General features: G+C 45.1%; 1 protein-coding gene across 3 annotated transcripts in view; it reads right to left on the reverse strand.

Moving 5' to 3' along the window:
- Positions 1–25,482, reverse strand: part of LOC112222241 (transmembrane and coiled-coil domains protein 1) — a 124,437-nt gene that overhangs the window by 92,785 nt on the left and 6,170 nt on the right. For 2 of the 3 annotated variants that reach the window (XM_024384962.2, XM_024384961.2), the window contains exon 2: positions 654–701. In XM_024384962.2, coding sequence (XP_024240730.1) covers positions 654–660 — 7 coding nt within the window. In that variant the 5' untranslated portion in view covers positions 661–701. Of the gene's footprint in view, positions 1–653; positions 702–25,312; positions 25,400–25,482 lie in introns of those variants that run through there. The other variant, XM_024384963.2, reaches the window with a different exon arrangement.

Consider the following 25,482-nt stretch of genomic DNA (forward strand, 5'->3'; position numbering starts at 1 on the left):
TGTATAGTATAGTAGGGTAAAGTAGGGTAGGATAGGATAGAGTAGGGTTGAATAGGGTAGATTTGGGGCAGCAGGTAGCCTAGTGGTTAGAGCATTGGGCCAGTAACTGAAAGGTTGCTGGATCGAATCCCTGAGCTGACAAGGTAAAAATCTGTCATTCTGCCCTTGAAGGGAGTTTACCCACTATTCCCTGGTAGGCCATCATTGTAAATAAGAATTTGTTCTTAATTGACTTGCCTAGTTAAATTTAAAGTAGGGTGTGTTTTAGGGTTCACTCTCTGTCTCTGTCAGACAGGACAGGATGGGGTGGGACAGGAGAGGTCAAAGTTCAGCGGCAAGCAATGGGAGTCCATAAGGTTGCATGCATCTGCCAATCAGCTCAAAGATCATGCTCGTCTTGTAGTCTACCACAGAAAGAGAGGAAATGGGTTATGAGGTGGGTGGAAATAAGGGACGGACAAAAGGAAGTACACAGGAAGATGTTTTAGAACAGACACTGCTTGAAGTTGCCCGTTGACTTGACCCTGGGCAAGATATAGGGGGCAACTTCTATTAACACCACAGACACACACAAACACAAACAGGCTATGGGTTAGTTAGGGGAAGGGGATAGGAGAAAGAAACAAAAGAGAGAAATAAGTGAAAAGACCCACCTAACATCAGCCCAAAGCTGCCTAGCCTGACTCAGTGTCCAAGATCACCTGTAGAGAGAGAGAGATTGTGAGAGAGAGAGAGAGAGACTAATAAACATCTACTTAATCTATATACAATCAAATATAACACCCAAGTATTGTGTGTGTGGGTGTGCTGTGTGCTGCGTGCCATGTGTACTGCTGGTGGATTCTCTAGGAGGTTATTTGGCGTCACTAAACAGATCCTTCTGCTTACTGTGACAGTGGTGTCTGGAGAGAATGACTTCCTCAAAAAAATCCACAACCCACAGTAACACAGGCTCATTATACAAATTTGCCTAACCTGCAACAACCCAAACAAACCCGACCCACATGAATTCCTATGAGGTTGAGGAGAGACAGTAATGGCCTTAGACACACATCCCTGGTGTGAAGAGAAGGCAGCTTGTCAAACACAGTGACTATTGGCACTGAGGGTTGGTAAACAAGGCAAAGTCAGGAACATTCTGAGCTCTGGGGAGTGACTGTTAAACATGCAAACTATACTGAACAAAAATATAAATGCAACATGCAACAATTTCAATGATTTTACTGAGTTACAGTTCATATAAGGAAATCAGTCAATTGAAATAAATACATTTGGCCCTAATCTATGGATTTCACAAGCAAGGGCAGAGCCATTGTGGAGCCACGCCCAGCCAAGGGGGAGCCGAGCCCAGCCAAGGGGGAGCCGAGCCCAGCCAAGGGCTTTTTATAGATATAAATACTCCTCGGCACCCCCTCAGACGATCCAGCAGATGAAGAAACTGGATGTGGAGGTCCTGGGCTGGCGTGGTCTGAAGTTGAGGCCAGTTGGACGTACTGCCAAATTCTCTAAAACGATGTTGGAGGCGACTTAATGGTAGAGAAATGAAAATTTCATTTTCTGGCAACAGCTCTGGTGGACATTCCTGCAGTCAATCTATGGTATTGTGTTGTGTGACAAAACTGCACATTTTAGAGTCACCTTTTATTGTAACTTCCGGCGCCGACAGAGATGGACGCCTCGCTTCGAGTTCCTAGGAAACCAAGCAGTTTTTTGTTTTTTTACGTTTTATTTCTTACATTAGTACCCCAGGTCATCTTAGGTTTCATTACATACAGTCGAGAAGAACTACTGAATATAAGATCAGCGTCAACTCACCATCAGTACGACCAAGAATATGATTTTCACGAAGCGGATCCTGTGTTCTGCCTTTCAACCAGGACAACGGAATGGATCCTATGCGGCGACCCAAAAAAACGACTCCATAAAAGAGGGAAACGAGGCGGTCTTCTTGTCAGACTCCGGAGACGGGCACATCGTGCACCACTCCCTAGCATTCTTCTCGCCAATGTCCAGTCTCTTGACAACAAGGTTGATGAAATCCGAGCAAGGGTAGCATTCCAGAGGGACATCAGAGACTGTAACGTTCTTTGCTTCACGGAAACATGGCTCACTGGAGAGACACTATCCGAGGCGGGGCAGCCAGCGGGTTTCTCCGCGCATCGCGCCGACAGAAACAAACATCTTTCTGGTAAGAAGAGGGGCGGGGGCGTATGCCTTATGGCTAACGAGACATGGTGTGATGAAAGAAACATACAGGAACTCAAATCCTTCTGTTCACCTGATTTAGAATTCCTCACAATCAAATGTTGACCACATTATCTACCAAGAGAATTCTCTTCGATTATAATCACAGCCGTATATATCCCCCCCCCCAAGCAGACACATCTATGGCTCTGAATGAACTTTATTTGACTCTTTGCAAACTGGAATCCATTTATCCGGAGGCTGCATTCATTGTAGCTGGGGATTTTAACAATGCTAATCTGAAAACAAGACTCCCTAAATTTTATCAGCATATCGATTGCGCAACCAGGGGTGGAAAAACCTTGGATCATTGTTACTCTAACTTCCGCGACGCATATAAGGCCCTGCCCCGCCCTCCTTTCGGAAAAGCTGACCACGACTCCATTTTGTTGATCCCTGCCTACAGACAGAAACTAAAAAAAGAAGCTCCCACGCTGAGGTCTGTTCAACGCTGGTCTGACCAAGCTAACTCCACACTCCAAGACTGCTTCCATCACGTGGACTGGGAGATGTTTCGTATTGCGTCAGATAACAACATTGACGAATACGCTGATTCGGTGTGCGAGTTCATTAGAACGTGCATTGAAGATGTCGTTCCCATAGCAACGATTAAAACATTCCCTAACCAGAAACCGTGGATTGATGGCAGCATTCGCGTGAAACTGAAAGCGTGAACCACTGCTTTTAATCAGGGCAAGGTGACTGGAAACATGACCGAATACAAACAGTGCAGCTATTCCCTCCGCAAGGCTATCAAACAAGCTAAGCGCCAGTACAGAGACAAAGTAGAATCTCAATTCAACGGCTCAGACACAAGAGGTATGTGGCAGGGTCTACAGTCAATCACGGACTACAAGAAGAAAACCAGCCCAGTCACGGACCAGGATGTCTTGCTCCCAGGCAGACTAAATAACTTTTTTGCCCGCTTTGAGGACAATACAGTGCCATTGACACGGCCTGCAACGAAAACATGCGGACTCTCCTTCACTGCAGCCGAGGTGAGTAAGTCATTTAAACGTGTTAACCCTCGCAAGGCTGCAGGCCCAGACGGCATCCCCAGCCGCGCCCTTAGAGCATGCGCAGACCAGCTGGCCGGTGTGTTTACGGACATATTCAATCAATCCCTATACCAGTCTGCTGTTCCCACATGCTTCAAGATGGCCACCATTGTTCCTGTTCCCAAGAAAGCTAAGGTAACTGAGCTAAACGACTACCGCCCCGTAGCACTCACTTCCGTCATCATGAAGTACTTTGAGAGACTAGTCAAGGACCATATCACCTCCACCCTACCTGACACCCTAGACCCACTCCAATTTGCTTACCGCCCAAATAGGTCCACAGACGATGCAATCTCAACCACACTGCCCTAACCCATCTGGACAAGAGGAATACCTATGTGAGAATGCTGTTCATCGACTACAGCTCGGCATTCAACACCATAGTACCCTCCAAGCTCGTCATCAAGCTCGAGACCCTGGGTCTCGACCCCGCCCTGTGCAACTGGGTACTGGACTTCCTGACGGGCCACCCCCAGGTGGTGAGGGTAGGCAACAACATCTCCACCCCGCTGATCCTCAACACTGGGGCCCCACAAGGGTGCGTTCTGAGCCCTCTTCTGTACTCCCTGTTCACCCACGACTGCGTGGCCACGCACGCCTCCAACTCAATCATCAAGTTTGCGGACGACACAACAGTGGTAGGCTTGATTACCAACAACGACGAGACGGCCTACAGGGAGGAGGTGAGGGCCCTCGGAGTGTGGTGTCAGGAAAATAACCTCACACTCAACGTCAACAAAACTAAGGAGATGATTGTGGACTTCAGCAAACAGCAGAGGGAACACCCCCCTATCCACATCGATGGAACAGTAGTGGAGAGGGTAGCAAGTTTTAAGTTCCTCGGCATACACATCACAGACAAACTGAATTGGTCCACTCGCACAGACAGCATCGTGAAGAAGGCGCAGCAGCGCCTCTTCAACCTCAGGAGGCTGAAGAAATTCGGCTTGTCACCAAAAGCACTCACAAACTTCTACAGATGCACAATGGAGAGCATCCTGGCGGGCTGCATCACCGCCTGGTACGGCAACTGCTCCGCCCACAACCGTAAGGCTCTCCAGAGGTTAGTGAGGTCTGCACAACGCATCACCGGGGGCAAACTACCTGCCCTCCAGGACACCTACACCACCCGATGTTACAGGAAGGCCATAAAGATCATCAAGGACAACAACCACCCGAGCCACTGCCTGTTCACCCCGCTATCATCCAGAAGGCGAGGTCAGTACAGGTGCATCAAAGCTGGGACCGAGAGACTGAAAAACAGCTTCTATCTCAAGGCCATCAGACTGTTAAACAGCCACCACTAACATTGAGTGGCTGCTGCCAACACACTGACACTGACTCAACTCCAGCCACTTTAATAATGGGAATTGATGGGAAATGATGTAAAATATAATCACTAGCCACTTTAAACAATGATACCTAATATAATGTTACATACCCTACATTATTCATCTCATATGCATACGTATATACTGTACTCTATATCATCTACTGCATCCTTATGTAATACATGTATCACTAGCCACTTTAACTATGCCACTTTGTTTACATACTCATCTCATATGTATATACTGTACTCGATACCATCTACTGTATCTTGCCTATGCTGCTCTGTACCATCACTCATTCATATATCTTTATGTACATATTCTTTATCCCCTTACACTGTGTATAAGACAGTAGTTTTGAAATTGTTAGTTAGATTACTTGTTGGTTATTACTGCATTGTCGGAACTAGAAGCACAAGCATTTCGCTACACTCGCATTAACATCTGCTAACCATGTGTATGTGACAAATAAAATTTGATTTGATTTGTCCCCAGCACAAGGTTCACCTATGCAATGATCATTCTGTTTAATCAGCTTCTTGATATGCCACACCCCGTCAGGTGGATGGATTATCTTGGAAAAGGAGAAATGCTACCTAACAGGGATATAAACAAATTTGTGGTCAAAAATTGAGAGAAATAAGCTTTTTGTGCATGTGGAACATTTCTGTAATCTTTCATTTCAGTTCATGAAACATGGGACCAACACTTTACATGTTGAGTTTATATTTTTGTTCAGTAAAAATTCCAGCAGCTGCGCAGTCATAAGAGTCTACTATATCACACATACACAACGCAGGGCACACAAACATACAGAGAGAGAGAGAGAGAGAGAGAGAGACACAGAGAGAGAGAGAGAGAGAGAGAGAGAGAGAGAGAGAGAGAGAGAGAGAGAGAGAGAGAGAGAGAGAGAGAGAGAGAGAGAGAGAGAGAGAGAGAGAGAGACACAGAGAGAGAGAGAGAGAGAGAGAGAGAGAGAGAGAGAGAGAGAGAGACACAGAGAGAGAGAGAGAGAGAGAGAGAGAGATACAGAGATACAGAGATACAGAGATACAGAGAGAGAGTGATACAGAGAGAGAGTGAGACAGAGAGACAGAGAGAGACACAGAGAGAGAGAGAGAGAATGCAATCTACACAAATGCAGCATTGAAAATCTGGGCCCACGTCAAAACCAGTTAGCACAGTCAGCTGTTCAGTTTCACAATGGGCCCAGAGAGAGGAGAGAGCAGCACATGGCACAGTGACGCACACTACAGCAACACAGCCACATTCACACAGCCAGACTGACATTCACACAGCCAAACTGACATTCACACAGCCAAACTGACATTCACACACCAACACTGATACATTCACACAGCAACACAGCCACATTCACACAGCCAAACTGACATTCACATACCAACACTGACACATTCACACAGCAACACAGCCACATTCACACAGCCAAACTGACAGTCACACAGCACCACTGACACATTCACACAGCCACATTCACACAGCCACACCAACACATTCACAAAGCCACACTGTCAATATTCACACAGCCACACTGACATTCACATACCAACACTGACACATTCACACAGCCACATTCACACAGCCACACCAACACATTCACAAAGCCACACTGTCAATATTCACACAGCCAAACTGACATTCACATACCAACACTGACACATTCACACAGCCACATTCACACAGCCAAACTGACAGTCACACAGCACCACTGACACATTCACACAGCAACACTGACACATTCACACAGCCACACCAACACATTCACAAAGCCACACTGTCAATATTCACACAGCAAAACTGACACACTCACACAGCCAAACTGACACACTCACACAGCCACACTGACACATTCACAACAGATACACTGACACATTCACACAGCCACAATGACACATTCACAACAGATACACTGACACATTCACACAGCAACCCTGCCATTCACAACAGCAACATAGTGTGTATTTTTTGCTTTGGAGGAAGAGGTGGAATTTTTATCTGGTCTTCACCGTGGCAATGGACCCCCCCGTCTCTCAACACAAAAACCTCAGATTATGTACAATAAAGTCTAAGCTACACATATATGCGAATATGAAAAAATCTTGAGTTTCCGAATTTTCTGATAATTGACGTTACAGAATAAAATAAAAATATGACTTTTTTTCAAGAAATTATAAAACAGTTTGACAAACCTGTTCGTAAGCTTTTAAATTATATTAAACTCAACCGTTAATATTTTCCAGTGATGAAGATATGGACGTCTCATAGTATGGTAGGGTATGCAAAATGGGTCAACTTTGAGCGTCTTTACCTCTTGAAAGTGTTTGCACTTCTACAATGGGACAATATGTATTGAAGGTTTTGTACAAATCAAAAAGTGTGCGGTCAAAAGTGATTGAATTCCAATGGATTTACCCTACTACAAAATCAAATGAAATGTGCGCATCACTCGCCAGATGGACTGTTGAGTGACATGACAGTGCTGCTCTGTTCTATCCTGGTCTGACCCTGACCCTCAGAGCAGGTGCTGCTGGAATCACAGAAAGGGACTTGGTAAACTAGAGGCCACTGCCAACACATGATACATCCACTACGGCACAAATCATTCACATAGGCCTATACAACACCCCCCCACCCACACACACACACACACTGGTGATTAAACAGACAACAGGTGTCAGAGCCGGTGTTGGCAGTGCAGCCATGATGAGTCAGCACATTTCTCAGAATCACTGTGGCCCAGTCAAAAGTGAACCAGCAATGACCACGAGGACATTGGCCCTTCTGGAAGCCCCTGGAACAGAAACACACACACACACACATGACCTGTGCCCTAACTGCAGGTCAGTCCATTCATTGGCCATGTCAGTCTTCCTGTTGCTGATACCATTGTCTCCGCATGGCCAACTAAATCCAGATGGAGAGATGGAATCAGCTCAGCCTTGCTTACCAGGCAGACAGGCGTGCCATGCCATCTCACTGTAAGCCTGGTTCAAATCAAATAAATCAATTCACTTAAAAAAGAAACAATGATAAGATCACTGCTGGTTATGTAAGTTTGACTTGTCGTCAACCGTTACTCAGACTGTTAACCGTGACAGCCCCGGCTCCATGACCATGATACTGTATGTGGACTCAATGGCTATCTGCATTGACACTTTTAACACAAACTCTTTTGAATCATAACATACGCTGCTGCTTCTGTTTATTATGTATCCTGTTGCCTAGTCACTTTATCCCTACCTATATGTACATATCTACCTCAATTACCTTGTACCGCTGCACATCGACTCGGTACTGGTACACTGTGTATGTAGTCAAGTTATCATGACTCATTGTTTATTTATTCCTGATGTTATTATTATTTTATTTTTTTACTTGTTGGGAAGGGCCTGCCCATAAGTGAGCATTTCACTGTTAGTCTACACCAGGTGTTTATGAAGATATACAATTTGATTGATTTGGCAGCAATATTGTGTCTACTATTTAGAGTGTTCCGTTAATTGAATTAAAATGTCCATCCTAACCCAGTTAGGCTAAGTAGTTCAGCTGTCTTTTGGTTGGTCAATCTGGACCCATAGTTGTTGCACTGAGGCACACATACTGTTGGTCATTGTTGAACCTATAGATTAAATCCAAAGAAATCCCAGTAGCCTTAAACAGACCCATACAGTTCACATGGAACAGGCTGCTCTTTGTTCTGCTTAGAGCAACACAGAGCCCTATCTCTGGCCTTTGTGCCCTGTTTCTTTCACTGACACACACACACACACACACACACACACACACACATATATATATATCAATAAAAGAGGAATTAGGCCAGAGAGTTCTGGCAGCGATGCTGTTCAGAGAGAGAGACAGGCAGGGAGTGATAGAGTGTGTGTGGGGGTATGCTCTCTGACTGATAATGGAGCCCATCTCATTCTGCAGCCCCATGACAGCACAGGAAGCATGAACAATCGTTATTGTAGCTGTTTATGTTGTCTGTGTGTGTGTGGGGGGAGAAGGTCAGAGAGAGAGCAGCAGAGAGAGAGCAGGAGATGAAGAGAAAACAGAAAATAGAGAGAGCGAGGTAAGAGAAAGGAACCCGTTGAGACCGTCAGTTTTGACACTGAGGGGATGCCTCACACAAGCTGCAGAAAGTGTGATAAGTGTATGTGTGTGTCTTGTGTCTCACAGCAGGATTAAAAGCAGCCAATAGACCAGAGAGTGTTCTAGCTACACGGGGTTTAACCTGAGAGATTAGAGATGATACAGTGCCTTCAGAAAGTATCCACACACCTTGGCTTTTTCCACATTGTGTTGTGTTACAGCCTGAATTTAAAATGAAATGTAGATTTAGTGTCACTGGTCTACTTACACACAATACCCCACAATGTCCACAAAGTGGAATTATGTTTTTAGAAATGTTTACAAATGAATTAAAAATGAAAAGCTGAAATGTCTTGAGTCAATAACTATTCAACCCCTTTGTTATGGCCTAAATAATTTCAGGAGTAAATAATGTGCTTAACAAGTCACATAATAATTTGCATGGACTCACTCTGTGTGCAATAATAGCGTTTAATAGGATTTTTGAATGACTACCTCATCTCTGTAACCAACACATACAATCATCTGTAAGTTCCCTCAGTCGAGCAGTGAATTTCAAAAACAGATTAAACCACAAAGACCAGGGAGGTTTTCCAATGTCTCGCAAAGAAGCGCACGTATTGGAGAAAAACACAAAAAAACAGACATTGAATATCCCTCTGAGCATGGTGAAGTTGTTACGGTTTTCTAGGTGTGAAGGAGAGTCGGACCAAACTGCAGCGTGTAGATTGCGATCCATGTTTAATAACGAACGTAAAACACAAATCAATAACAAACACTACAAAAACAATAACCGTAACGAAAACCGAAACAGCCTACACTTGTGTAACCTAACACATAGACAGGAACAAGGACACTAAGGACAATCACCCACAAAACACTCAAAGAATATGGCTGCCTAAATATGGTTCCCAATCAGAGACAACGATAAACACCTGTCTCTGATTGAGAACCACTCCAGACAGCCATAGACTTTGCTAGATCACCCCACTAGCTACAATCCCAATACATACCAAAACCCCAAGACAAAACACACCACAATACAAAAACCCCATGCCACACCCTGGCCTGACCCAATACATGAAGATAAACACAAAATACTTCGACCAGGGCGTGACAGAAGTTAATAATATATTAATTACACCCGGTTACTAAAAAGATATAGGCATCCTTTCTAACTCAGTTGCTGGAGAGGATGGATCAACAACATTGTAGTTAATACACAATACTAACCTAATTGACAGAGTGAAATTTTCTGTACAGAAAATAAACATTCAAAAACATAACATCCTGTTTGAAACAAGGCACTAAAGTAACAGTGCAAAAATTTGGCAAAGAAATTAACTTTATGTCCTGAAAACAAAGTGTTACGTTTGGGGCAAATGCAACACATCAATGAGCACCACCCTTTAGAATTTCAAGCATGGTGGTAACTACAGTTGAAGTCGGAAATGTACATACACCATAGCCAACTACACTTAGGTCAGTTAGGATCACCACTTTATTTTAAGAATGTGAAATGTCAGAATAATAATAGAGAGAATTACTTATTTCAGCTTTTATTTCTTACATCACATTCCCAGTGGGTCAGAAGTTCACATACACTCAATTACTATTTGGTAGCATTGCCTTTAAATGGTTTGACTTGGGTCAAACATTTCGGGTAGCCTTCCACAAGCTTCCCACAATAAATTGGGTAAATGTTGGCCCATTCCTCCTGACAGAACTGGTGTAACTGAGTCAGGTTTGTAGGCCTCCTTGCTCGAACACGCTTTTTCAGTTCTGTGCACACATTTTCAATAGGATTGAGGTCAGAGCTTTGTGATGGCCACTCCAATACATTGACATTGTTGTCCTTAAGCCATTTTGCCACAAATTTGGAAGTATGCTTGGGGTCATTGTCCATTTGGAAGACCCATTTACGACCAAGCTTTAACTCCCTGACTGATGTCTTGAGATGGTGGAAAATACTTATTTTCCACCATAATTTGCAAATAAATTCATTAAAAAATCCTACAATGTGATTTTCTGGATTTTTTTTCTCATTTTGTCTGTCATAGTTGAAGTGTACCTAGGATGAAAATTACAGGCCTCTCTCATCTTTTTAAGTGGGAGAACTTGCACAATTGGTGGCTGACTAAATACTTTTTTGCCCCACTCTATATACGTAAACCAGGCGTGCGGAGAACAAGACAAAACAAATGTAACAATGAAAAATAGAGTGGCGATGGCTAGAAGGCCGGTGGCGTCGACCGCCGAACCCCGGCCCGAACAAGGAGAGGAACCGACTTCGGTGGAAGTTGTGACAGGTACTGAGTAAATGTGCGGGGGTACAGATTAATCGCGGTAATTTCTGAATGTAGGAAGAGGGAAAGTGACTATGCATAGATGATAAACAGCGAGTAGTAGCAGAGTAAAAACAAAGGTGGGACCTAGACTTGGCACTCCGGTACCGCTTGCCCTGCGTTAGCAGAGAGAACAGTCTATGACTTGGGTGACTAGAATCTTAGACCATTTTTTAGGCCTTCCTCTGACACAGCCTGGTATATAGGTCCTGGATGGCAGGAAGCTTGGCCCCAGTGATGTATTGGGCTATATGCATTACCCTCTCTAGCACCTTAGGGTCAGATGCCAAGCAGTTTCCATACCAGGTGGTGATGCAACCAGTCAAGATGCTCTCGATTATGCAGCTGTAGAACTTTTTGAGGATCTGGGAACCCATGCCAGATCGTTTCAGTCTCCTGAGGGGGAAAAGGTGTTGTAGTGTCCTCTTCACAACTGTCTTGGTGTGTATGGACCATGATAGTTTGTTGGTGATGTGACCATGATAGTTTGTTGTGGACACTAAGAAACTTCAAACTCTCGACTTGCTCCACTGCAGCCCCATCGATGTAAATAGGGGCCTGTTTTGTCCTCCTTTTCCTGTAGTCCACAATCAACTCCTTTGTCTTGCTCACATTGAGGGAGAGGTTGTTGGCCAGGCAGGTCTTTGCCTGGCAGGTCTTTGACCTCCTCTCTATAGGCTGTCTCATCGTTGTCGGTGATCAGACCTAGCACTGTTGTGTCATCAGCAAACTTAATGATGGTGTTGGAGTCGTACTTGGCCACGCAGCCGTGGGTGAACAGGGAGTACAGGAGGGGACTAAGCACGCACCACTGAGGGGAACGGGTGTTGAGGATCAGCGTGGCGGATGTGTTTTTGCCTACACTTACCACCTGGGGCCAGTCCGTCAGGACATCCAGGATCCAGTTGCAGAGGCTGGTGTTTAGTCCCAGGGTCCTTAGCTTAGTGATGAGCTTTGTGGGCACCATGGTGTTGAATGCTGAGCTGTAGTCAATGAACAGCATTCTCACATAGGTGTTCCTTTTGTCAAGGTGAGAAAGGGCAGTATGGAGTGCGATTGAGATTGTGTCATTTGTGGATCTGTTGGGGCGGTATGCGAATTGGAGTGGGTCTAGGGTTTCAGGGATGATGCTGACGTGAGCCATGACCAGCCTTTCAAAGCACTTCATGGCTACCGACGGGAGTGCTACGGGGAGGTAGTCATTTATGCAGGTTAACTTCGCATTTTTGGGCACAAGGACTATGGTGGTCTGCTTGAAACATGTGGGTATTACAGACTCGGTCAGAGAGAGGTTGAACATGTCAGTGAAAACACTTGCCAATTGGTCTGGGCATGCTCTGAGTACACGCCCTGGTAATCCATCTGGCCTCATGGCTTTGTGAATGTTGACCTGTTTAAAGGTCTTACTCACATCGGAACAACTGATTGTTGCTCACCTCGTAGCGAGCATAAAAGGCATTTATCTCATCTGGTAGGCTCGTGTCACTGGGAAGCTCGTGGCTGGGTTTCCCTTAGTAGTTTGTAGTATGCAAGCCCTGCCACATCCGACGAACATCAGAGCCGGTGTAGTAGGATTTAATCTCAGTCCTGTATTGACACTTTGCCTGTTTGATGGTTCGTCTGAGGGCATAGCAGGATTTCTATAACAAGCGTCCAGATTAGTGTCCCGCTCCTTGAAAGCGGCATCTCTAGCCTATAGCTTGGTGTGGATGTTGCCTGTAAACCATGGCTTCTGGTTGGGATATGTACGTACAGTCACTGTGGGGACGACATCCTCCATGCATTTATTGATGAAGCCGGTGACTGAGGTGGTATACTCCTCAATGCCATTGGATGAATCACGGAACATATTCCAGTCTGTGCTAGCAAAACAGTCCTGTAGCGTGCCATCTGTGTCATCGGACCACTTCCGTATTGAGCGAGTCACTGGCACTTCCTGCTTTAGTTTTTTGCTTGTTAGCAGGAATTAGGAGGATAAAGTTATGGTCAGATTTGCCAAATGGAGGGCGAGGGAGAGCTTTATATGAGTCTCTGTGTTTAGAGTAAAGGAGGTATAGAATTTATTTTCCTCTGGCTACACGTGACATGCTGGTAGAAATGAAGTCAAACGGATTTATGTTTGCCTGCATTAAAGTCCCCGGGCCCCTGGGAGCGCTGCTTCTGGATGAGCATTTTCTTGTTTGCTTATGGCCTTATACAGCTCATTGAGTGCGGTCTTAGTTCCAGCATCGGTATGTGGTGCTATATAGACAGTGTGGCAAACCTCTTCAAGGTTAGGAGCGTTTGTCACAAACTAAGTGGTAAACTGTCACCAAATCACCCAAGAATGAGAGTTCTTTCGAACAGGACAGTACCTGTGTGTTTGTTTCTCCGTCCTGGTCCACCCAGGCCGTAGGCGAGGTCAAGGATAGCAGGGTTCGGTACACGAATCGGGTTCTCGGTAGGTCCAGGTCCAAACGCCAACAGGTATGTGCAAAACAATCCAGCTCATACACAGTAAATCCAGCCAATCTCTATAGTCTCTTTCTCTATTGTTCATAGCCCCTTCCAGCACTCTCTCCCCCTCTTCCTGGTTTTTCTTGACCCTTTATCTGTGGGTCGGCTCCACCTTGTGAGGGTTCCCCTTGCTTCTGGGACTTGTAGTTTTGGCGGTCGGCCATTTTGTGATCTGTAGTTCTGACAGGGGTGGCCATTTTAGTGATCGGGCAGAGCCCGTTTATTAGTTCTGCTCTCACATATCTGCCACTTATCACTCGAACCCCTTCTTTGCCACATATCTCTCCCCCTAGATCCGACCCCCTAGGTCGGGCTACCGCAGCAAAATATGCATGCATGCGGAATAACCCATCCACGTTTCCCATTTCCTTCCCTGCTCTGTGTTTCAAGTCAAAGTGAAACGGTTGTAGACTCAAAAACCACCGCATCACCCGAGCGCTCTTCTCTTTAGCCCTATGCATCCAGGTGAGTGGGGTATGGTCACTGATGAGGGTGAAGTGGCGCCCCAGCAGGTAGTACTTTAGACTTTCTAGAGCCCACTTTACTGCCAGCGCCTCTTTCTCAACGACTGAGTAGTTGGTTTCCCGTGGTTCCAGCTTCCTGCTTAAAAACTGGATGGGGTGTTCCACCCCTTCTACCTCTTGGGATAGCACGGCTCCCAAGCCGACCTCTGAGGCATCCGTCTGAACCACAAACTCTTTCTCAAAGTCTGGTACCACCAGCACTGGGTTACAGCAGAGAGCCTCCTGTAATGTCCTAAATGCTTTGGTGGCCCTTTCATCCCATTTGACCATGTTTGGCCCTCTGGCTCTAGTCATGTCGGTAAGTGGGGCGGCCACTGTGGCATAACTTGGGATGAACTTCCGGTAGTAACCGGTCAGCCCTAGGAAGGCTCGAACCTGCTTCTTATTTACTGGTTTCGGCCATTCTCTAATTGCCTTCATCTTCTTATGTTGGGGTTTGATTAACCCTCTTCCCACAGTGTATCCCAGATACTCTGTTTCCTCTAACCCAACATAACACTTGGCAGGGTTTGCCGTGAGCCCTGCCTTTCTAAGGGTGTCTAACACTGCCTGTACCCGGGGTAAGTGGGATTCCCAATCTGGGCTGTAGATCCCCACCACATCTAAATAAGCTGCGGCGTATGCTTTGTGCGGTTTTAGGACTTTGTCCATGAGCCGTTGAAAGGTGGCTGGGGCCCCGTGCAAGCCGAATGGCATGACGGTGTATTGAAACAAACCGTCAGGTGTTGCAAAGGCTGTCTTTTCTTTGGCCCTGGGGGTCAGAGGAATTTGCCAGTACCCTTTTGTCAGATCAAGGGTCGTAATGTACCGAGCATGACCAATTTTCTCCAGTAGTTCATCTACTCGGGGCATGGGGTAGGCATCAAACTTTGAGATTTCATTTACCTTCCGAAAGTCGTTACAGAACCGCAAAGACCCATCGGGCTTGGAGACCATCACAATTGGGCTAGACCACTCACTATGTGACTCTTCGACCACTCCAGCTGTCAACATTTTCTCAGTCTCTGCTCTAATCGCGGCCCGTCGAGCCTCGGGTACCCGATATGGCCTCATACTCACTTTTCTCCCTGGTAGGGAAACGATATCATGAGCCGTAACCTCAGTTCAGCCAGGTACCTCTGAAAACACATCTCTGTTTTTCTGGATCAGGGTCTTTACTTCCTGTACTTGCGCTGGGGACAGAGTGGGTGAAATATTTACTTCGGCTGTCTCCTGAATGTGTGTGGGGTATGTGACCATTAGTGTTTCTCTCTCTCTCCATGCTTTTAACAGGTTTATGCGATAAATCTGTTCCTGGGGCCGTCGACCTGGCTGTCGGATCCGATAATTGACTTCTCCTATTCTCTCCAGTACTTCATATGGTCCTTTCCATGTGGCTAGTAGTTTACACTCTACCGTGGGGATCAGCACTAACACCTTATCTCCCGGTTGAAATTCCCTCAGGGTAGCCTGCCGGTTATAAGTGTGCCGCTGGTGTTCTTGTGTTTGTCGCATGTGCTCTCTGACGATGGGCATGACTGTGGCTATCCTGTCTTGCATTGCCGTGACGTGCTCTATGACACTAGTATACGGGGTGGATTGGTGCTCCCAGGTTTCCCGGACGATGTCTAAGATTCCCCTGGGATGCCTCCCATATACCAGCTCAAAAGGGAGAAAACCCCAGCGAGGCTTGAGGAACCTCTCTAATGGCAAACATCAGATACGGCAACATGCAATCCCAGTTTTTCCCATCCTTTTCGATTACCTTCCTGAGCATTGACTTCAGGGTTCGGTTGAATCTCTCAACCAGCCCGTCCGTCTGAGGATGGTAAACCGATGTCCTCAACTGTTTCACCTGCCACAGTTTACAAAGGTCCGTCATAAGGCGGGGCATAAAGGGGGTCCCCTGGTCGGTAAGGATCTCCTTTGGAACCCCTACCCTGGTGAACAAGAGCACTAATTCCTTTGCGATATTTTTGGAAGTCATCGTCCGAAGGGGAATGGCTTCTGGGTAGCGAGTGGCATAATCTAGAATGACCAGAATGTATTGGTGCCCTCTGGCGGATTTGGGTAGTGGGCCCACTAAATCCATCGCTATCCTCTCAAATGGCGTTTCGATTATGGGGAGTGGCACTAACGGGCTTCTAAAAGCTGGTCGGGGAGCTGTTAACTGGCACTCCGGGCACTCTCCACAATGCCGAGCCACTTCAGCTTGAATTCCTGGCCAGTAAAACCTCCTTACAATCCGGTCTCGGGTTTTATCGATACCAAGGTGTCCACCCAGAATGTGCCCATGAGCTAGATCCAGTACTGTCCTCCGGGACCGAGTGGGAACCAACAACTGTTCCACCACATCAACCCCTATTTTCGAGACTCTGTACACCAAACCCTTTTTCATGATGAAGTGGGGAAAACTATTAGGCATCATCCCAACATTTATGGGAGTACCATCTACGACCTGCACATCTGCTCTGGCTTGCTGCAGGGTTGGATCCTGGTTTTGGGCCGTCCCAAAATTAGTCAAGGACCCTGCCAGGTCTGCTGGTTCTAGATCGTCGTCCTCTGGATTCAGATCGACCCCAGCCCCACTAGTACCGGGCTGTTCGTTATCAGCGAGGTTTGCCACTTCATCCTCCTCCTCCCCTACTAGCACCTGTGATGTTGTCCCCTGGGAGACCTCTTTTCTTGGCTTTGGTTGAAGGCCCCATGCTTCTTCCTGCTTGGTCGGGGTTGTTGGCTTCTCAAATATGCCATTCTTGTGGCCTAACTTCGCAAAGTTAGGAAAGTCTCTACCCAATATTACATCATATGGCATCTTTGGGACCACGCCGACCTCATAATCCAGCAGACCGTCCTCTGTTTGTATGCTCACTAAGGCCATGGGGTACAGACGGGTATCCCCATGAATGCATGTAACACTGATATCCTGTCTTGTATCCAGTTTATGAGTCGGCACTAGGCCTGCAACGACCAGGGTTAGCATACTGCCGGAATCCAGCAGTGCTTCAACCTCTTTCCCTTCAACCTTCACCCTGCACATATGTTTGTTTCTTGATCTTTCAAGTACAGTGGTTACAACAGGACATGCATACCGTATATCATCTTCATTTTCACCAAGGTTACATTGCATTGGCTCTTCTTTAATAGGGCAGTAGGCTGCAATATGTCCTGGTTGATTACAATTGTAACAGATAATAGGGGTTTGGGGTGGAGACCCCCTCGACACCCAGTCCCGGTTTCCGTTTTTTGCCTTAGTGTCTCGGCCTGATTCTGATTCTTTCCTCATGGCCCCACGCTGCTCTCTTCCCCCTCCATATGTTGGGAGAGCCTTACCCTGTCCGCTGGTTCGCCCATGCCTGGGGAACAGGAATCTTTCCTCCTGTGCCTGCTCAGCTGTTCCTGCCGTACAATACCGTTCAACCAGGCCCACGAGATGGTCGGCGGAAAGTACCTCGTTCTGGCCAACCCATCGTCTCACTTCTTGGGGTAGACCTCGCTGAAACTGGTTGAGTACGATGGTCTCGACGATCTCGGCGGATGACCGGGTCTCTGGTCGCAACCATTTCCGTGCCAGGTGAAGCAAGTCAAACATCTGTGTTCGTGGGGGTTGTCCCGGTCGGTAGGACCACTGGTGGAAGCGGTGTGTCTCCTCCCTTTGCCCGGTCTCCCTACGGCCCTACAGACGGCGGAGGCCCTGTTTACTCACGTCTTCCGGCACTACGGGGTGCCTGAGGATATTGTTTCTGATCGGGGTCCCCAGTTCACGTCCAGGGTGTGGAAGGCGTTCATGGAACATTTGGGGGTCTCGGTCAGCCTGACCTCTGGGTTTCACCCCGAGAGTAATGGGCAGGTGGAAAGAGTGAACCAGGATGTGGGTAGGTTTCTGCGGTCGTATTGCCAGGACCGGCCAGGGGAGTGGGCGAAGTACATCCCCTGGGCGGAGATGGCCCAGAACTCACTCCCCCACTCCTCTACGAACCTGACGCCCTTCCAATGTGTGTTGGGCTATCAGCCGGTCCTGGTACCATGGCATCAGAGCCAGACCGAGGCTCCTGCGGTGGACGATTGGGTGAAACGCTCAAGGGAAACCTGGGAGGCCGCCCACGGGTACCTTAAATGGGCCGAAGGGCGGCAGAAGGCCAGTGCCGACCGCCATCGCAGCGAGGCCCCGGTGAACACACCGGGGGACCGGGTCTGGCTCTCGACCCTCCACCTGCCCCTCCACCTGCCCTGCCGGAAGCTGGGTCCGCGGTTTGTGGGGCCATTCAAAGTCCTGAGGAGAATAAACGAGGTGTGTTATAGGTTACAGCTCCCCCCGTATTACCGTATTAACCCCTCGTTTCATGTGTCTCTCCTCAGGCCGGTGTGTGGCTGGTCCGCTTCAAGAAGATGAGGTGCGGGAGGTCCCTCCGCCCCCCCCCTGGACATCGTAAAAGCATATATTATTAAACACGCTTCTCAGACATCCCTGCTCTCCTGCGCCTGACTCCTACACCTCTCACCAAGACGCATGTTATCACACTAATTGTCATGTTGTTCGCTCATACTTCAAGTTATTAGTCTGAAACTTTGCACATGCACTGCTGCAATCTAGTGGACACCATCGGAATTACAACCGGGACCTTTCTCTTGCATTTCAAAGATGGTGTTAGAAAAAACTGGTTGTTTTTTTCTTTGTATATTTTTTCATGGAATGAACAGGTGTCCCTAATGTTTTATACACTTAGTGTACATAACCAGAAGTCTCACTACCTGTCACACCCTGACCATAGAGAGCCATTGTTTCTCTATGGTGAAGTAGGTCAGGGCGTGACTGGGGGTGATCTAGTTCATTTATTTCTATATGGTGTTCTAAGTTTATTTATTTGTTTATTTTTTGGGGGGGCGATGAAACAACAGAGCCCTATTCAATGAAGAGAAGCGAATTGGGCGGAGAGCTGTTTTGCATGTGGAGCTTGGCAAAAGGAGGCATGATTGGTTGACATAATTGTAATCCAAACCCAACCTTAATTTACTCATTGTGAAGAACTGAGGTTCCAAACTCTGTTTTAGATGAGACTGGTGTTATGACCAAAATTATCCTATTTACACTTTGTAGTCAATGTTGACACTAGAATAAATGTGTCTGACTCATATCGATGCCACATAGGCTGTTTTCAATGGGATTAGTGGATTTTTAGGGGCAGTCGCTCTTTAAAAGACATTAATTAGCCTGTTTTGTGCCTATGGCTACCTGATATCATGATTACTAGTTAGCTAGATATGCTGAACTTGAACAACTGTTATCCAGGGTGTGTTCGTAGATTCACTCTGGCTACCTACTTCGATTTCAGAGCACTCTGCTCTGTGTATGCCAAAGTGCAGAATCCCTGATGAATGTACGAGCACGCAACACTATCTAAATATGAACTGTATCAGTAACCGTCAGCAAATAAAGTAATTACATTGTTACAAGCAGCACAGTTAGTCACTAGCCCTCTAGATAACATGTAAACAGCCTAACCAGCTCTGCTACAGCGAGTAAAATGGCCAGAGTGAGGTGTTCTCTCATTTGTGTCTGGAAGTAGTTAGCCAAGCTAGCCAACTTTAGCCAGTTAGGTTGGGTGCTTGACTGCCATTGTGAAGAATGTTCAGATCAACCCTACTCCTCGGCCAGAGTGTCCAGTGTCAATAGAGCAGTGGGTCTGAATTCACGAACAGACAATCTGACAACACTCTGAATTTACTAACAACCCAGAGCATATTGGAGGTAATTTACGACCGGACCCTTAGTTGTCAATCAAATGTATATTGGCCTCAATCAAATGTGACTTGTTTCAGGAAACTAGTCGTATGTAGCATGTCACTACTTCAAAAGAGAGGCATTTGAATGTTGGCATTTTCTGCCAAAAATAAATGTTTTCTGGAACATTTAACTTTCATGTGCCTTAATAACAAACTTGTATTCCATCTGTAAATACGAATAAAACTGTTATATTACAAGCCTAGTTGGTTTAGCCACGGAAAAAGACAGGACCCTGCGACATGGGTGATGTATGTGTTTTTTGTCTTGTCTAGGGATTTTGTATGTTTATGGGGCTGTGTCCTTTCTAGGTAAATTGTATGTCTATGGTTGCCTAGATTGGTTCTCAATTAGAGGCAGCTGTCTGTCGTTGTCTCTGATTGGGAACCATATTTAGGCAGCTATATTCTGTGGGTACTTTGTGGGTGATTATCTATGTCTGTTAGTTGCTTGTGTCAGCACAGTTTTCTTATTATAGCTTCACGGTCGTTATTCGTTTAGGTTCAGTTTACTTCATGTTCTTTCTTCAATAAAGAAGAATATATACTAACCACGCTGCGTTTTGGTCCTCACCTTCTACTCCATACGACGATCGTGACAGTGAACGATGCTGAATGGGTGAAGACAAAGAAGAGCTCTCCAGTAGGTGTACCAAAACATTTTCGGGCCATTTTCTCAAAAGTGGTGTTACAAGTTTATCAACTTTCAATGCAGAATCACTTTCCCATTGTTCCTCAACTGCAGTGTATTATATACCATTTTCTATCTCTGAGTCTTTCCTTTTATCCAACGTAAAAAACTATTTCAAATTTCGCTACATAGGACCGAATTGAGACGGTCGGTCACAAATGTATTTTGGCATTGATCAAATGGGCGGGCAAGCAGGGAAGTTCCAATCCAGTTGTCAAAACGTGGGTTGGGACAAGCATGCATTGGCAGGCAAGCTGCAGAAGAAACAACAGGCTCCTATTCCCCTGACAGCATGTTAAAATGGTGCCAGTTCCACTTTAAAGGGTAACTACACAAATTAATTACTTAAATTTTTTTCCCAGATCTCACTAGTGGTCTTCTGATGTGGTTTAAGCATTGTTATAGACTTTTAAAAAATTAAAAAATTGGGTGTTCTATTACAAAAGTGTGACTTTGAAAAACATTTGGACTAAGTTGACAGCCTCATTTATATTTTTCAGTAGTAGGCCTACTATTAGCCTACTTTCAAAGTACAATCTTGGTTTGGCCTGGGATTTATAATTGTAGGTCATTCAGAGTGTATGTCACTGTTTCTCACATCATTTTTCACGCAAGGCACCTTTCCTTAGCCGAGCAGGCTGTTTGGGAAGTTATGGTCAAAGTTAGAGTATAAACCCACTTCCAGACACCACTACACCACTGCAGTCATGACAAGTGATTTGAGAACAAAAACAAACAAAAATAAAAATACAAAAATACAAAATAATCATCCAACAGGGTATTCTTTCTGGATATGGAGCTAGGGCTGGAAATTAATGGCATCCCATCGTCCTGAGGACAATAACAAAATATGTCTGGCACGGTTCAAGCAGACTGGGACAGTTCTGGAACGATAAATCCAAAATTCATACAACTAGGCCTACTGTACATCAAAAACTGTCAAAAGCAATGAGGCTAATGCAACAGATCAGAATGCTTAGCTTAAAATGTTGATAAACTATTATACGTTAGACCTAGTTGGTCGCTAGCTACCTAACATCAGCTATGCTAGCGATGATGGTGATAATGATTATTAAAATAAGAGTGACTAATCCCATTATATAGATACATAACCAGCAGTCTATCGTCTATCTACCGGTATACAATGAACTCCAACCACTTATTCCACATGATATAAGGTCCTTCGGCATGGCATGCAAACCATTGTTGTTGGCTGTTCATCCTGCTGGAAGCACTGCATTGCATGGTCAATCCGTATAGGGCTTTTAAGGATGCTGGCGGTGACAACGGCACCCCATTCAATGAAGGGAAGCGACATGGGCGAAGGGGCGATTTGCTGACATAATTGTAACCCAGGCTTAAATTTACTCGTGACGCACTGAGATTCCAAACTCCATTTTAGACGAAACTGACTATGTCCAAAATTATCCTATTTACACTTTCTAGCCAATTTTGACATTAGTATAAATGCGTCTAACTCATATTGATGCCACATATGCCGTTTTCAAAGGGATTTGTTTTTTTGTAGGGGCAGTCGCTCTTTAAAAGACATTAATTACCCTGTTTAGTGCTTGACCTCGAGGACACCTTGACAGTCGAGTGCCGCAGCATTTACTTTAAGATAATATATACAGTACCAGTCAAAAGTTTGGAGACACCTACTCATTTTTCATAATTTGTACTATTTTCTACATTGTAGAATAATAGGAAGACATCAAAACTATGAAATAACAGATATGGAATCATGTAGTAACCAAAAAGTGTTTGAAAAAATCTAATTATCAATTGGATTGAGGTCGGGTGATTGTGGAGACCAAGTCATCTGATGACGAGTTTTGGAAGAAATATCTTTGTTTCTGGCCATTTTGAGCCTGTAATTGAACCCACAAATGCTGACGCTCCAGATACTCAACTAGTCTAAAGAAGGCCAGTTTTATTGCTTCTTTAAAATCAGCACAACAGTTTTCAGCTGTGTTTTCAGCATAATTGCAAAAGGGTTTTTTAATGATCAGTTAGCCTTTTAAAATGATAAACTTGGATTAGCTAACACAAATTGCCAGTGGAACACAGGAGTGATGGTCGCTGATAATGGGCCTCTGTACGCCTACGTAGATATTCCATTCAAAATCAGCTGTTTCCAGCTACAATAGTAATTTACAACATTAACAATGTGAACACTGTATTTCTGATCTATTTTATTTTAAATGTGCTTTTCTTAAAAAAAAAAAAAATGAAATATCTAAGTGACCCCTAACGTTTGAATGGTAGTGTATATAGAGTTGAAGTCAGAAGTTTACATACACCTTAGCCAAATACATTTAAACTCAGTTTTTCACAATTCCTGACATTTAATCCGAGTAAAAAGTCCCTGTCTTAAGTCAGTTAGGACCACCACTTTATTTTAAGAATGTGAAATGTGAGAATAATAGTAGAGAGAATTATATATTTCAGCTTTTATTTCTTGCATCACATTCCCAGTGGGTCAGAAGTTTACATCCACTCAATTGGTATTTGGTAGAATTACCTTGAAATTGTTAATTTGGGTCAAACATTTCAGGTAGCCTTCCACAAGCTTCCCACAATAAGGTGAATCTTGGCCCATTCCTCCTGACAGAGCTGGTGTAACTGAGTCAGGTTTGTAGGCCTCCTTGCTCGCACACGCTTTTTCAGTTCTGCCCACAGGTTTTCTATGGGATTGAGGTCCGGGCTTTGTGATGGCCACTCCAATACCTTGACTTTGTTCTTAGGCCATTTTTCCACAACTTTGGAAGTATGCTTGGGGCCATTGTCCATTTGGCGACCAAGCTTTAACTTCCTTCCTGATGTCTTGAGATGATGCATCAATATATCCACATAATTTTCCTCCTCATGATGCCATCCATTTTGTGAAGTGCACCAGTCCCTCCTGCAGCAAAGCACCAACACAACATGATGCTGCCACCCCCGTGCTTCACGGTTGGGATGGTGTTCTTCGGCTTGCAAGCCTCCCCCTCTTCCCTCCAAACATAACGATGGTCATTATGGCCAAACAGTTCTATTTTTGTTTCATCAGACCAGAGGACGTTTCTCCAAAAAGTATGATATTTGTTCTTGTGCAGTTGAAAACCGTAGTCTGTTTTTGTTAAGGTGGTTTTGGAGCAGTGGCTTCTTCCTTGCTGAGCGGCCTTTCAGGTTATGTCGATATAGGACTTGTTTAACTGTGGATATAGATACTTTGTACCTGTTTCCTCCAGCATCTTCACAAGGTCCTTTGCTGTTGTACTGGGATTGATTTGCACCAAAGTACATTCATCCCTAGGAGACAGAATGCATCTCCTTCCTGAGCGGTATGATGGCTGTGTGGTCCCATGGTGTTTATACTTGCGTACTATTGTTTGTACAGATGAATGTGGTACCTTCAGACGTTTGGAAATTGCTCCCAAGGATGAACCAGACTTGTGGAGGTCTACAATTGTTTTTCTGAGGTATTGGCTAATTCTTTTGATTTTCCTGGGATGTCAAGCAAAGAGGCACTGAGTTTGAAGGTAGGCCTTGAAATACATCCACAAGTACACCTCCAATTGACTCAAATTATGTCAATTTGCCTATCAGAAGCTTCTAAAGCCATGATATAATTTTCTGGATTTTTCCAAGCTGCTTAAAGGCACAGTCAACTTAGTGTATGTAAACTTCTGACCCACTGGAATTGTGATACAATGAATTATAAGTGAAATAATCTGTCTGTAAACAATTGTTGGAAAAATGATTTCTGTCATGCACAAAGTAGATATCCTAACCGACTTGCCAAAACTATTTTGTTAACAAGAAATTTGTGGAGTGGTTGAAAAACTAGTTTTAATGACTCCAACCTAAGTTTATGTAAACTTCCAATTTCAACTATATATATATATATATATATATATATATATATAAACCGAGCATAAGCATGGCTGGTTTGCCGGCAACCTTCACAGCCTTGACGGGACTAAAATTAGAGGTGCCAAGCTGCTCTGTGGCCTTTTCAGACAGCGCACCACAGCACTGTGGGAAGGTGTGACAGAGAAACATAGTTATGTTCTGTTCCACCCAGATGAATCTGTTTCCTCTCAGAGACCAGTGGCCACTTCCTCTCCAGCTCAACCAGACAGTGCTGTTCCAGGCCAGGGCCTTTGGCTAGGGAAGTGAATTGTAGTGATCAATTAAGAATATGTGGAAAAAAGTTACCTTAAAAAAATAAAGTAATAGGCCTACGTTAGTCAGCCTTCATTACCTGAACTAATTATATGAAACCACATAAGCATCCAGAAACCACACGCCAAAGCCAAGTTCCACAGTGACACCTGAAACAACAACACTACCTCTGCCCACCATTCATAACAACCCAGTCAAAACAGTCTCTTCTCTTCCCCATCCATTCATCACTAACAAAACACTGAGTTGTTCCTTTACAAGCATTTCACTGTACCCGCAATGACATCTGCTAAATATGTGTATGTGAACAATAACATTTGATTTGATTTGCTTTGAGTCCAACAGCAATCTGTCTACCTGTATGTACTCAAACAATAACTCCCTCTATCACAGTTACTTACCAGTGTCTAATAATACCATAATACATTAATGCCAATGTTAACATTCTTATCCTGTATCTAAACAACACAAGTGCTTATGTTGTGTGGGAGGCAGGCTCTGTTTACAAATGCTCCATTCATTTGGCCAGGTAACAGCCTGGGTAAATAAATACAACACTCTGAAGGCGTTTCACACTCACATAAACAGAGGCAGAGTCCATGGTCAGATCACATCATGGGTCCTCAGTCTAATGCGGGCAACCACACAGCAGGCAGAGCATCACAGAAACAGAGCGAGAGCAGCTTCACAGCCTGCTCACAATCACAGCAGCTCCAGACCAGGCAGGCACAAAGTTAACAGAGCGGAGGG

The sequence above is a fragment of the Oncorhynchus tshawytscha genome, linkage group LG22 (genome assembly GCF_018296145.1).
Source record: "Oncorhynchus tshawytscha isolate Ot180627B linkage group LG22, Otsh_v2.0, whole genome shotgun sequence".
Taxonomy (NCBI): Eukaryota; Metazoa; Chordata; class Actinopteri; order Salmoniformes; family Salmonidae; genus Oncorhynchus; species Oncorhynchus tshawytscha.